Source organism: Nerophis ophidion, linkage group LG01 (genome assembly GCF_033978795.1).
Source record: "Nerophis ophidion isolate RoL-2023_Sa linkage group LG01, RoL_Noph_v1.0, whole genome shotgun sequence".
Taxonomy (NCBI): Eukaryota; Metazoa; Chordata; class Actinopteri; order Syngnathiformes; family Syngnathidae; genus Nerophis; species Nerophis ophidion.
In genome coordinates, this window is record NC_084611.1 from 83,412,340 (window position 1) to 83,425,167 (window position 12,828).

Genomic DNA, 12,828 nt, shown 5'->3' on the forward strand with positions numbered 1-12,828 from the left:
TTTTGCAAATAATCATTAACTTTAGAATTTGATGCCAGCAACACGTGACAAAGAAGTTGGGAAAGGTGGCAATAAATACTGCTAAAGTTGAGGAATGCTCATCAAAGACTTATTTGGAACATCCCACAGGTGTGCAGGCTAATTGGGAACAGGTGGGTGCCATGATTGGGTATATAAACAGCTTCCCAAAAAATGCTCTGTGTTTCACAAGAAAGGATGGGGCGAGGTACAGCCCTTTGTCCACAACTGTGTGAGCAAATAGTCAAACAGTTTAAGAACAGCGTTTCTCAAAGTGCAAATGCAAGAAATTTAGGCATTTCAACATCTACGGTCCATAATATCATCAAAAGGTCCAGAGACCTGGAGAAATCACTCCACGTAAGCGGCATGGCCGGAAACCAACATTGAATGACCGTGACCTTCGATCCCTCAGACAGCACTGTATCAAAAACCGACATCAATCTCTAAAGGATATCACCACATGGGCTCAGGAACACTTCGGAGAACCACTGTCACTAAATACAGTTGGTCGCTACATCTGTAAGTGCAAGTTAAAGCTCTACTATGCATAGCGAAAGCCATTTATCAACAACATCCAGAAACTCCGCTGGCTTCTCTGAGTCCGAGCTCATCTGAGATGGACTGATGCAAAGTGGAAAAGTGTTCTGTGGTCTGACGAGTACACATTTCAAATAGTTTTTGGGCGGCATGGTATAGTGGGTAGAGCGGCCGTGCCAGAAACCTGAGGATTGCAGGTTCGCTACCCGCCTATTGACATCCAAGTCGCTGCCGTTGTGTCCTTGGGCAGGACACTTCACCCTTGCCCCTGGTGCCGCTCACACTGGTGAATGAATGATGAATGAATGATAGGTGGTGGTCGGAGAGGCCGTAGGCGCAAACTGGCAGCCACGCTTCTGTCAGTCTACCCCAGGGCAGCTGTGGCTACAGATGTAGCTTACCACCACCAGGTGTGAATGAATGATGGGTTCCCACTTCTCTGTGAGCGCTTTGAGTATCTAATAATCTAATCCATTATTATTATTATTAAATATTCGACAACGTGTCATCCGGACCAAAGGGGAATTATTTGCAAAAAAAAAAAAAAAACAAGTTTATGAGTTTTAACATCAAATATCTTGTTTTTGTAGTGCATTCAATTGAATATGGGTTGAAAAGGATTTGCAAATCATTGTATTCCGTTTATATTTACATATAAGACAATTTCCCAACTCATATGGAAACGGAGTTTGTAAACGAGAGCTTTCTTATGTGCACTGATGGTGTCAGGCCCGATCAATAGGACGGTAATTATTCAGGAGCATAATGACCCCATCCGCCCCTCCCCCTTAGCCATTCTTGTGTTTCTAATATTCCATAATGAGGCCCATACGCTGGCCAGCAGAGACGCTTGTTAGCTAATGAAAGCTTTTGGAGCTGCAGAGAAGAGCATGCGCACAAGCCTCCCCACAGACATCACCTCGGCCTAAAGAGGACGCCGTTAATTAGTGAATTTCTCTCTCTCTCTCACACACACACACACACACACACACACAAAGCCGTTAGGAGTCCTATCCGAATCGAGGAGCAGTTTAATTAACTCGGTGACAATTAAGGACTTGTCCGAGATACCCTCTAATGGTGTGAGGGGGAAGCAGAAAAAGAAGGGAGAAAAAGTGAGGGAATTCTGGTTTTAGTACCGGCTGTTGAGTGTGAAGTTCTCCTCTTGCAGTGTAATTTCTCTCTGCTGGATCTGAATCACCTCCCGGGACAGATCTTCTGGTTTCCTGCAAAAGACACAGAAATGTTAGCACACAGTCGCATGGCTAAGGGATCGATCGTTGCGAACAAGAGGGCGGAAAGAAAACAAAAACATCTCCGTATTCTTTCGCCGGGAGGGCCAGCAGGGAGCCGGGAAGCAAACCGCCAGAAGGAAAGATGGTCGGCAAAACACTGACAGAGCACGAAAAGAAAGCAACAAGACCGACGGTCACGGTGGCTAAAAAGAGAGAAGCATTGCCGCTGTGCTGGATAACACAAGCGCGACTATTGATGTGTCATTAGCTTTTCCATTGGACTTTAACGGGCTCTAAAGGCCACTTAGACCGTCGCTTAGCAGCTCAAAAGTAAGCGCCGAGTAGGTGAGGCGGCCTCACGCGGCGAGGAACCTTGAACACGCCAGAGACCGAATCTATGGTGAAAATGTGTTGTGAGGAGTGGAATTCAATCAATGCACTTTTGTTGTGCGGTCAAGGAGGGCCGACCGTAATGGATTCCACAGAGGCCGCAATAGTTTGCTGCATAAATGAGCAGCCTTAAAAAGTCAAGGATGAGTCGGGGCCATTTTGAACTGAACCTCAAGTGAGCGGAGCGAGGTTCCACAAGCTGGCGATGATAGCACTTTAAAACGTTTGCGTCCTCTCAACCCGCTGGCATCCAGCTCTGAATTAGGAGTAAGGAGTCTGTTAAATTAGAACAAGTTTTTTCTGCTTTGAGTGTTTCAGAGTTGGACATGTGTTCTACTGAGGTGGCTAACTATGATGCGTGCAGTTTATCAAAGCAACAAACAAACGATCGGAAAATCCCCGTTACTGAGGTGGCTAACCATGATGCGTGCAGTTTATCAAAGCAACAATCAAACAATCGGAAAATTCCTGTCGTATCAATTCCTAGATATGGTCGTAACTATACTAAATGCACTGGGCATAATAAACACAACATTATTAATATTGCTACTACGGATAATTTGATCAAAAACTCCCTAAAACAGCCCACTACCTATAATATAGGTTTTTTAAACATAAGATCATTGTCTCCTAAAACGTTGTTAATTAATGATATTATCAGAGACAACAATCTTAACGTCATCGGTCTCAGCGAAACCTGGCTTAAACCAAACGACTTTTTTGCGCTAAATGAGGCATGTCCTCCTAACTTTACACATGCGCATATTGCCCGTCCGCTCAAAAGGGGTGGGGGGGTTGCACTAATATACAACGAAAACTTTAACCTTAGTCCTAACATAAATAATAAATATAAATCGTTTGAGGTGCTTACTATGAGGTCTGTCACACCGCTGCCTCTACACCTGGCTGTTATCTACCGCCCCCCAGGGCCCTATTCGGACTTTATTAATGAATTCTCAGAGTTCGTTGCTGATCTAGTGACACACGCCGATAATATAATCATAATGGGGGACTTTAATATCCATATGAATACCCCATCGGACCCACCGTGCATATGAATACCCCATCGGACCCACCGTGCGTAGCGCTCCAGACTGTAATTGATAGCTGTGGTCTCACACAAATAATAAATGAACCCACGCATCGCAACGGTAATACGATAGACCTAGTGCTTGTCAGGGGCATCAACGTTTCCAAAGTTACGATACTCCCGTATACTAAAGTATTGTCTGATCATTACCTTATAAAATTCGAGGTTCAGACGCATGTTCGTCAAACTAATAATAATAATAACTGCTATAGCAGCCGCAACATTAATACAGCCACAACGACAACTCTTGCTGACCTACTGCCCTCGGTAATGGCACCATTCCCAAAGTATGTGGGCTCTATTGATAACCTCACTAACAACTTTAACGACGCCCTGCGCGAAACCATTGATAACATAGCACCGCTAAAGTTAAAAAAGGCTCCAAAAAAGCGCACCCCGTGGTTTACAGAAGACACTAGAGCTCAGAAATTATTATGTAGAAAGCTGGAACGCAAATGGCGCACGACTAAACTTGAGGTGCACCATCAAGCATGGAGTGATGGTTTAATAACTTATAAACGCATGCTTACCTTAGCTAAAGCTAAATATTACTCAAATCTCATCCACCGTAATAAAAACGATCCTAAATTTTTGTTTAGTACGGTAGCATCGCTAACCCAACAAGGGACTCCTTCCAGTAGCTCAACCCACTCAGCTGATGACTTTATGCAATTCTTTAGTAAGAAAATTGAAGTCATTAGAAAGGAGATTAAAGACAATGCGTCCCAGCTACAACGGGGTTCTATTAACACTGACACGATTGTATATACGGCGGATACTGCCCTCCAAAATAGTTTCTCTCGTTTTGAGGAAATAACATTAGAGGAATTGTTACAACGCGTAAATGGAATAAAACAGACAACATGTTTACTTGACCCTCTTCCTGGGAAACTGATCAAGGAGCTCTTTGTATTATTAGGTCCATCAGTGCTAAATATTATAAACTTATCACTCTCCTCGGGCACTGTTCCCCTAGCATTCAAAAAAGCGGTTATTCATCCTCTTCTTAAAAGACCTAACCTCGATCCTGACCTCATGGTAAACTACCGACCGGTGTCTCACCTTCCCTTTATTTCAAAAATCCTTGAAAAAATTGTTGCGGAGCAGTTAAATGAACACTTAGCGTCTAACAATCTATGTGAAACCTTTCAATCCGGTTTCAGGGCAAATCACTCCACGGAGACAGCCCTCGCAAAAATGACTAATGATCTATTGCTAACGATGGATTCTGATGCGTCATCTATGTTGCTGCTCCTCGATCTTAGCGCTGCTTTCGATACCGTCGATCATAATATTTTATTAGAACGTATCAAAACACGAATTGGTATGTCAGACTTAGCCCTGTCTTGGTTTAACTCTTATCTTACTGATAGGATGCAGTGTGTCTCCCATAACAATGTGACCTCGGACTACGTTAAGGTAACGTGTGGAGTTCCCCAGGGTTCGGTCCTTGGCCCTGCACTCTTCAGCATCTACATGCTGCCGCTAGGTGACATCATACGCAAATACGGTATTAGCTTTCACTGTTATGCTGATGACACCCAACTCTACATGCCCCTAAAGCTGACCAACACGCCGGATTGTAGTCAGCTGGAGGCGTGTCTTAATGAAATTAAACAATGGATGTCCGCTAACTTTTTGCAACTCAACGCCAAAAAAACGGAAATGCTGATTATCGGTCCTGCTAGACACCGAACTCTATTTAATAATACAACTCTAACATTTGACAACCAAACAATTAAACAAGGCGACACGGTAAAGAATCTGGGTGTTATCTTCGACCCAACTCTCTCCTTTGAGGCACACATTAAAAGCGTTACTAAAACGGCCTTCTTTCATCTCCGTAATATCGCTAAAATTCGCTCCATTCTGTCCACTAAAGACGCTGAGATCATTATCCATGCGTTTGTTACGTCTCGCCTCGACTACTGTAACGTATTATTTTCGGGTCTCCCCATGTCTAGCATTAAAAGATTACAGTTGGTACAAAATGCGGCTGCTAGACTTTTGACAAGAACAAGAAAGTTTGATCACATTACGCCTGTACTGGCTCACCTGCACTGGCTTCCTGTGCACTTAAGATGTGACTTTAAGGTTTTACTACTTACGTATAAAATACTACACGGTCTAGCTCCATCTTATCTTGCCGATTGTATTGTACCATATGTCCCGGCAAGAAATCTGCGTTCAAAGGACTCCGGCTTATTAGTGATTCCCAAAGCCCAAAAAAAGTCTGCGGGCTATAGAGCATTTTCCGTTCGGGCTCCAGTACTCTGGAATGCCCTCCCGGTAACAGTTCGCGATGCCACCTCAGTAGAAGCATTTAAGTCTCACCTTAAAAATCATTTGTATACTCTAGCCTTTAAATAGACTCCCTTTTTAGACCAGTTGATCTGCCGTTTCTTTTCTTTTTCTTCTATGTCCCACTCTCCCGTGTGGAGGGGGTCCGGTCCGATCCGGTGGCCATGTACTGCTCGCCTGTGTATCGGCTGGGGACATCTCTGCGCTGCTGGTCCGCCTACGCTTGGGATGGTTTCCTGCTGGCTCCGCTGTGAACGGGACTCTCGCTGCTGTGTCTTGGATCCTCTTTGGACTGGACTCTCGCGACAGTGTTGTATCCATTGTGGATTGAACTTTCACAGTATCATGTTAGACCCGCTCGACATCCATTGCTTTCCTCCTCTCTAAGGTTCTCATAGTCATCATTGTCACCGACGTCCCACTGGGTCATTATTGTCACCAATGTCCCACTGGGTGTGAGTTTTCCTACCGAGGATGTCGTGGTGGTTTGTGCAGCCCTTTGAGACACTAGTGATTTAGGGCTATATAAGTAAACATTGATTGATTGATTGAATTGTCAACAGCTTTAACTGCCACAGCTCGTCCGGCCCGAGCTGCTCCGTAGTCGATCGTACTGCGGGGGGTGAAGTGGCGAAGACATGGGATGTGTGCATAACTGTGTAGTAGTGGTCCATAACTACACTAACTGTGTAGTAGTGGTCCATAACTATGTAGTAGTGGTCCATAACTGTGTAGTAGTGGGCCATAACTGTGTAGTAGTGGGCCATAACTGTGTAGTAGTGGGCCATAACTGTGTAGTAGTGGTCCATAACTGTGTAGTAGTGGGCCATAACTGTGTAGTAGTGGGCCATAACTGTGTAGTAGTGGTCCATAACTGTGTAGTACTGGGCCATAACTGTGTAGTAGTGGTCCATAACTGTGTAGTAGTGGTCCATAACTGTGTAGTAGTGGTCCAAAACTGTGTAGTAGTGGTCCATAACTGTGTAGTAGTGGTCCATAACTGTGTAGTAGTGGGCCATAACTGTGTAGTAGTGGTCCATAACTGTGTAGTAGTGGTCCATAACTGTGTAGTAGTGGTCCATAACTGTGTAGTAGTGGTCCATAACTGTGTAGTAGTGGGCCATAACTGTGTAGTAGTGGTCCATAACTGTGTAGTAGTGGTCCATAACTGTGTAGTAGTGGTCCATAACTGTGTAGTAGTGGGCCATAACTGTGTAGTAGTGGTCCATAACTGTGTAGTAGTGGTCCATAACTGTGTAGTAGTGGGCCATAACTGTGTAGTAGTGGGCCATAACTGTGTAGTAGTGGTCCATAACTGTGTAGTAGTGGTCCATAACTGTGTAGTAGTGGTCCATAACTGTGTAGTAGTGGTCCATAACTGTGTAGTAGTGGTCCATAACTGTTTAGTAGTGGTCCATAACTGTGTAGTAGTGGTCCATAACTGTGTAGTAGTGGGCCATAACTGTGTAATAGTGGTCCATAACTGTGTAGTAGTGGTCCATAACTGTGTAGTAGTGGGCCATAACTGTGTTGTAGTGGTCTATAACTGTGTAGTAGTGGTCCATAACTGTGTAGTAGTGGTCCATAACTGTGTAGTAGTGGTCCATAACTGTGTAGTAGTGGTCCATAACTGTGTAGTAGTGGTCCATAACTGTGTAGTAGTGGTCCATGTAGTAGTGGTCCATAACTGTGTAGTAGAGGGCCATAACTGTGTAGTAGTGGGCCATAACTGTGTAGTAGTGGTCCATAACTGTGTAGTAGTGGGCCATAACTGTGTAGTAGTGGGCCATAACTGTGTAGTAGTGGTCCATAACTGTGTAGTAGTGGGCCATAACTGTGTAGTAGTGGTCCATAACTGTGTAGTAGAGGTCCATAACTTTGTAGTAGTGGTCCATAACTGTGTAGTAGTGGTCCATAACTGTGTAGTAGTGGTCCATAACTATGTAGTAGTGGTCCATAACTGTGTAGTAGTGGGCCATAACTGTGTAGTAGTGGGCCATAACTGTGTAGTAGTGGGCCATAACTGTGTAGTAGTGGGCCATAACTGTGTAGTAGTGGTCCATAACTGTGTAATAGTGGTCCATAACTGTGTAGTAGTGGGCCATAACTGTGTAGTAGTGGTCCATAACTGTGTAGTAGTGGTCCATAACTGTGTAGTAGTGGTCCATAACTGTGTAGTAGTGGTCCATAACTGTGTAGTAGTGGGCCATAACTGTGTAGTAGTGGTCCATAACTGTGTAGTAGTGGTCCATAACTGTGTAGTAGTGGGCCATAACTGTGTAGTAGTGGGCCATAACTGTGTAGTAGTGGGCCATAACTGTGTAGTAGTGGGCCATAACTGTGTAGTAGTGGGCCATAACTGTGTAGTAGTGGTCCATAACTGTGTAGTACTGGGCCATAACTGTGTAGTAGTGGTCCATAACTGTGTAGTAGTGGTCCATAACTGTGTAGTAGTGGTCCAAAACTGTGTAGTAGTGGTCCATAACTGTGTAGTAGTGGTCCATAACTGTGTAGTAGTGGTCCATAACTGTGTAGTAGTGGTCCATAACTGTGTAGTAGTGGTCCATAACTGTGTAGTAGTGGTCCATAACTGTGTAGTAGTGGGCCATAACTGTGTAGTAGTGGTCCATAACTGTGTAGTAGTGGGCCATAACTGTGTAGTAGTGGGCCATAACTGTGTAGTAGTGGGCCATAACTGTGTAGTAGTGGTCCATAACTGTGTAGTAGTGGTCCATAACTGTGTAGTAGTGGTCCATAACTGTGTAGTAGTGGTCCATAACTGTGTAGTAGTGGTCCATAACTGTTTAGTAGTGGTCCATAACTGTGTAGTAGTGGTCCATAACTGTGTAGTAGTGGGCCATAACTGTGTAATGGTGGTCCATAACTGTGTAGTAGTGGTCCATAACTGTGTAGTAGTGGTCCATAACTGTGTAGTAGTGGTCCATAACTGTGTAGTAGTGGTCCATAACTGTGTAGTAGTGGTCCATAACTGTGTAGTAGTGGTCCATAACTGTGTAGTAGTGGTCCATGTAGTAGTGGTCCATAACTGTGTAGTAGAGGGCCATAACTGTGTAGTAGTGGGCCATAACTGTGTAGTAGTGGTCCATAACTGTGTAGTAGTGGGCCATAACTGTGTAGTAGTGGGCCATAACTGTGTAGTAGTGGTCCATAACTGTGTAGTAGTGGTCCATAACTGTGTAGTAGTGGTCCATAACTGTGTAGTAGTGGTCCATAACTGTGTAGTAGAGGTCCATAACTTTGTAGTAGTGGTCCATAACTGTGTAGTAGTGGTCCATAACTGTGTAGTAGTGGTCCATAACTGTGTAGTAGTGGGCCATAACTGTGTAGTAGTGGTCCATAACTGTGTAGTAGTGGGCCATAACTGTGTAGTAGTGGGCCATAACTGTGTAGTTGTGGTCCATAACTGTGTAGTAGTGGGCCATAACTGTGTAGTAGTGGGCCATAACTGTGTAGTAGTGGTCCATGTAGTAGTGGTCCATAACTGTGTAGTAGTGGTCCATAACTGTGTAGTAGTGGTCCATAACTGTGTAGTAGTGGGCCATAACTGTGTAGTAGTGGGCCATAACTGTGTAGTTGTGGTCCATAACTGTGAAGTAGTGGGCCATAACTGTGTAGTAGTGGGCCATAACTGTGTAGTAGTGGTCCATGTAGTAGTGGGCCATAACTGTGTAGTAGTGGGCCATAACTTTGTAGTAGTGGTCCATAACTGTGTAGTAGTGGTCCATAACTGTGTAGTAGTGGTCCATAACTGTGTAGTAGTGGGCCATAACTGTGTAGTAGTGGTCCATAACTGTGTAATAGTGGTCCATGTAGTAGTGGTCCATAACTGTGTAGTAGTGGTCCATAACTGTGTAGTAGTGGTCCATAACTGTTTAGTAGTGGTCCATAACTGTGTAGTAGTGGTCCATAACTGTGTAGTAGTGGGCCATAACTGTGTAATAGTGGTCCATAACTGTGTAGTAGTGGTCCATAACTGTGTAGTAGTGGGCCATAACTGTGTTGTAGTGGTCTATAACTGTGTAGTAGTGGTCCATAACTGTGTAGTAGTGGTCCATAACTGTGTAGTAGTGGTCCATAACTGTGTAGTAGTGGTCCATAACTGTGTAGTAGTGGTCCATAACTGTGTAGTAGTGGTCCATGTAGTAGTGGTCCATAACTGTGTAGTAGAGGGCCATAACTGTGTAGTAGTGGGCCATAACTGTGTAGTAGTGGTCCATAACTGTGTAGTAGTGGGCCATAACTGTGTAGTAGTGGGCCATAACTGTGTAGTAGTGGTCCATAACTGTGTAGTAGTGGGCCATAACTGTGTAGTAGTGGTCCATAACTGTGTAGTAGAGGTCCATAACTTTGTAGTAGTGGTCCATAACTGTGTAGTAGTGGTCCATAACTGTGTAGTAGTGGTCCATAACTATGTAGTAGTGGTCCATAACTGTGTAGTAGTGGGCCATAACTGTGTAGTAGTGGGCCATAACTGTGTAGTAGTGGGCCATAACTGTGTAGTAGTGGGCCATAACTGTGTAGTAGTGGTCCATAACTGTGTAATAGTGGTCCATAACTGTGTAGTAGTGGGCCATAACTGTGTAGTAGTGGTCCATAACTGTGTAGTAGTGGTCCATAACTGTGTAGTAGTGGTCCATAACTGTGTAGTAGTGGTCCATAACTGTGTAGTAGTGGGCCATAACTGTGTAGTAGTGGTCCATAACTGTGTAGTAGTGGTCCATAACTGTGTAGTAGTGGGCCATAACTGTGTAGTAGTGGGCCATAACTGTGTAGTAGTGGGCCATAACTGTGTAGTAGTGGGCCATAACTGTGTAGTAGTGGGCCATAACTGTGTAGTAGTGGTCCATAACTGTGTAGTACTGGGCCATAACTGTGTAGTAGTGGTCCATAACTGTGTAGTAGTGGTCCATAACTGTGTAGTAGTGGTCCAAAACTGTGTAGTAGTGGTCCATAACTGTGTAGTAGTGGTCCATAACTGTGTAGTAGTGGTCCATAACTGTGTAGTAGTGGTCCATAACTGTGTAGTAGTGGTCCATAACTGTGTAGTAGTGGTCCATAACTGTGTAGTAGTGGGCCATAACTGTGTAGTAGTGGTCCATAACTGTGTAGTAGTGGGCCATAACTGTGTAGTAGTGGGCCATAACTGTGTAGTAGTGGTCCATAACTGTGTAGTAGTGGTCCATAACTGTGTAGTAGTGGTCCATAACTGTGTAGTAGTGGTCCATAACTGTGTAGTAGTGGTCCATAACTGTTTAGTAGTGGTCCATAACTGTGTAGTAGTGGTCCATAACTGTGTAGTAGTGGGCCATAACTGTGTAATGGTGGTCCATAACTGTGTAGTAGTGGTCCATAACTGTGTAGTAGTGGTCCATAACTGTGTAGTAGTGGTCCATAACTGTGTAGTAGTGGTCCATAACTGTGTAGTAGTGGTCCATAACTGTGTAGTAGTGGTCCATAACTGTGTAGTAGTGGTCCATGTAGTAGTGGTCCATAACTGTGTAGTAGAGGGCCATAACTGTGTAGTAGTGGGCCATAACTGTGTAGTAGTGGTCCATAACTGTGTAGTAGTGGGCCATAACTGTGTAGTAGTGGGCCATAACTGTGTAGTAGTGGTCCATAACTGTGTAGTAGTGGTCCATAACTGTGTAGTAGTGGTCCATAACTGTGTAGTAGAGGTCCATAACTTTGTAGTAGTGGTCCATAACTGTGTAGTAGTGGTCCATAACTGTGTAGTAGTGGTCCATAACTGTGTAGTAGTGGGCCATAACTGTGTAGTAGTGGTCCATAACTGTGTAGTAGTGGGCCATAACTGTGTAGTAGTGGGCCATAACTGTGTAGTTGTGGTCCATAACTGTGTAGTAGTGGGCCATAACTGTGTAGTAGTGGGCCATAACTGTGTAGTAGTGGTCCATGTAGTAGTGGTCCATAACTGTGTAGTAGTGGTCCATAACTGTGTAGTAGTGGTCCATAACTGTGTAGTAGTGGGCCATAACTGTGTAGTAGTGGGCCATAACTGTGTAGTTGTGGTCCATAACTGTGAAGTAGTGGGCCATAACTGTGTAGTAGTGGGCCATAACTGTGTAGTAGTGGTCCATGTAGTAGTGGGCCATAACTGTGTAGTAGTGGGCCATAACTTTGTAGTAGTGGTCCATAACTGTGTAGTAGTGGTCCATAACTGTGTAGTAGTGGTCCATAACTGTGTAGTAGTGGGCCATAACTGTGTAGTAGTGGTCCATAACTGTGTAATAGTGGTCCATAACTGTGTAGTAGTGGGCCATAACTGTGTAGTAGTGGTCCATAACTGTGTAGTAGTGGTCCATAACTGTGTAGTAGTGGTCCATAACTGTGTAGTAGTGGTCCATAACTGTGTAGTAGTGGTCCATAACTGTGTAGTAGTGGGCCATAACTGTGTAGTAGTGGGCCATAACTGTGTAGTAGTGGTCCATAACTGTGTAGTACTGGGCCATAACTGTGTAGTAGTGGTCCATAACTGTGTAGTAGTGGTCCATAACTGTGTAGTAGTGGTCCAAAACTGTGTAGTAGTGGTCCATAACTGTGTAGTAGTGGTCCATAACTGTGTAGTAGTGGGCCATAACTGTGTAGTAGTGGTCCATAACTGTGTAGTAGTGGGCCATAACTGTGTAGTAGTGGTCCATAACTGTGTAGTAGTGGTCCATAACTGTGTAGTAGTGGGCCATAACTGTGTAGTAGTGGGCCATAACTGTGTAGTAGTGGTCCATAACTGTGTAGTAGTGGTCCATAACTGTGTAGTAGTGGTCCATAACTGTGTAGTAGTGGTCCATAACTGTGTAGTAGTGGTCCATAACTGTTTAGTAGTGGTCCATAACTGTGTAGTAGTGGTCCATAACTGTGTAGTAGTGGGCCATAACTGTGTAATAGTGGTCCATAACTGTGTAGTAGTGGTCCATAACTGTGTAGTAGTGGGCCATAACTGTGTTGTAGTGGTCCATAACTGTGTAGTAGTGGTCCATAACTGTGTAGTAGTGGTCCATAACTGTGTAGTAGTGGTCCATAACTGTGTAGTAGTGGTCCATAACTGTGTAGTAGTGGTCCATAACTGTGTAGTAGTGGTCCATGTAGTAGTGGTCCATAACTGTGTAGTAGAGGGCCATAACTGTGTAGTAGTGGGCCATAACTGTGTAGTAGTGGTCCATAACTGTGTAGTAGTGGGCCATAACTGTGTAGTAGTGGTCCATAACTGTGTAGTAGTGG

At 44.3% G+C, this 12,828-nt stretch overlaps 1 protein-coding gene across 2 annotated transcripts in view; it reads right to left on the minus strand.

The window, feature by feature from the left end:
* mad1l1 (mitotic arrest deficient 1 like 1) overlaps positions 1-12,828 on the minus strand; it is a 202,936-nt gene that overhangs the window by 127,142 nt on the left and 62,966 nt on the right. For both annotated transcript variants that reach the window (XM_061913580.1, XM_061913585.1), the window contains one exon: positions 1,698-1,784. In XM_061913580.1, the coding sequence (XP_061769564.1) occupies positions 1,698-1,784 (87 nt within the window). The remainder of the gene's footprint in view (positions 1-1,697; positions 1,785-12,828) is intronic.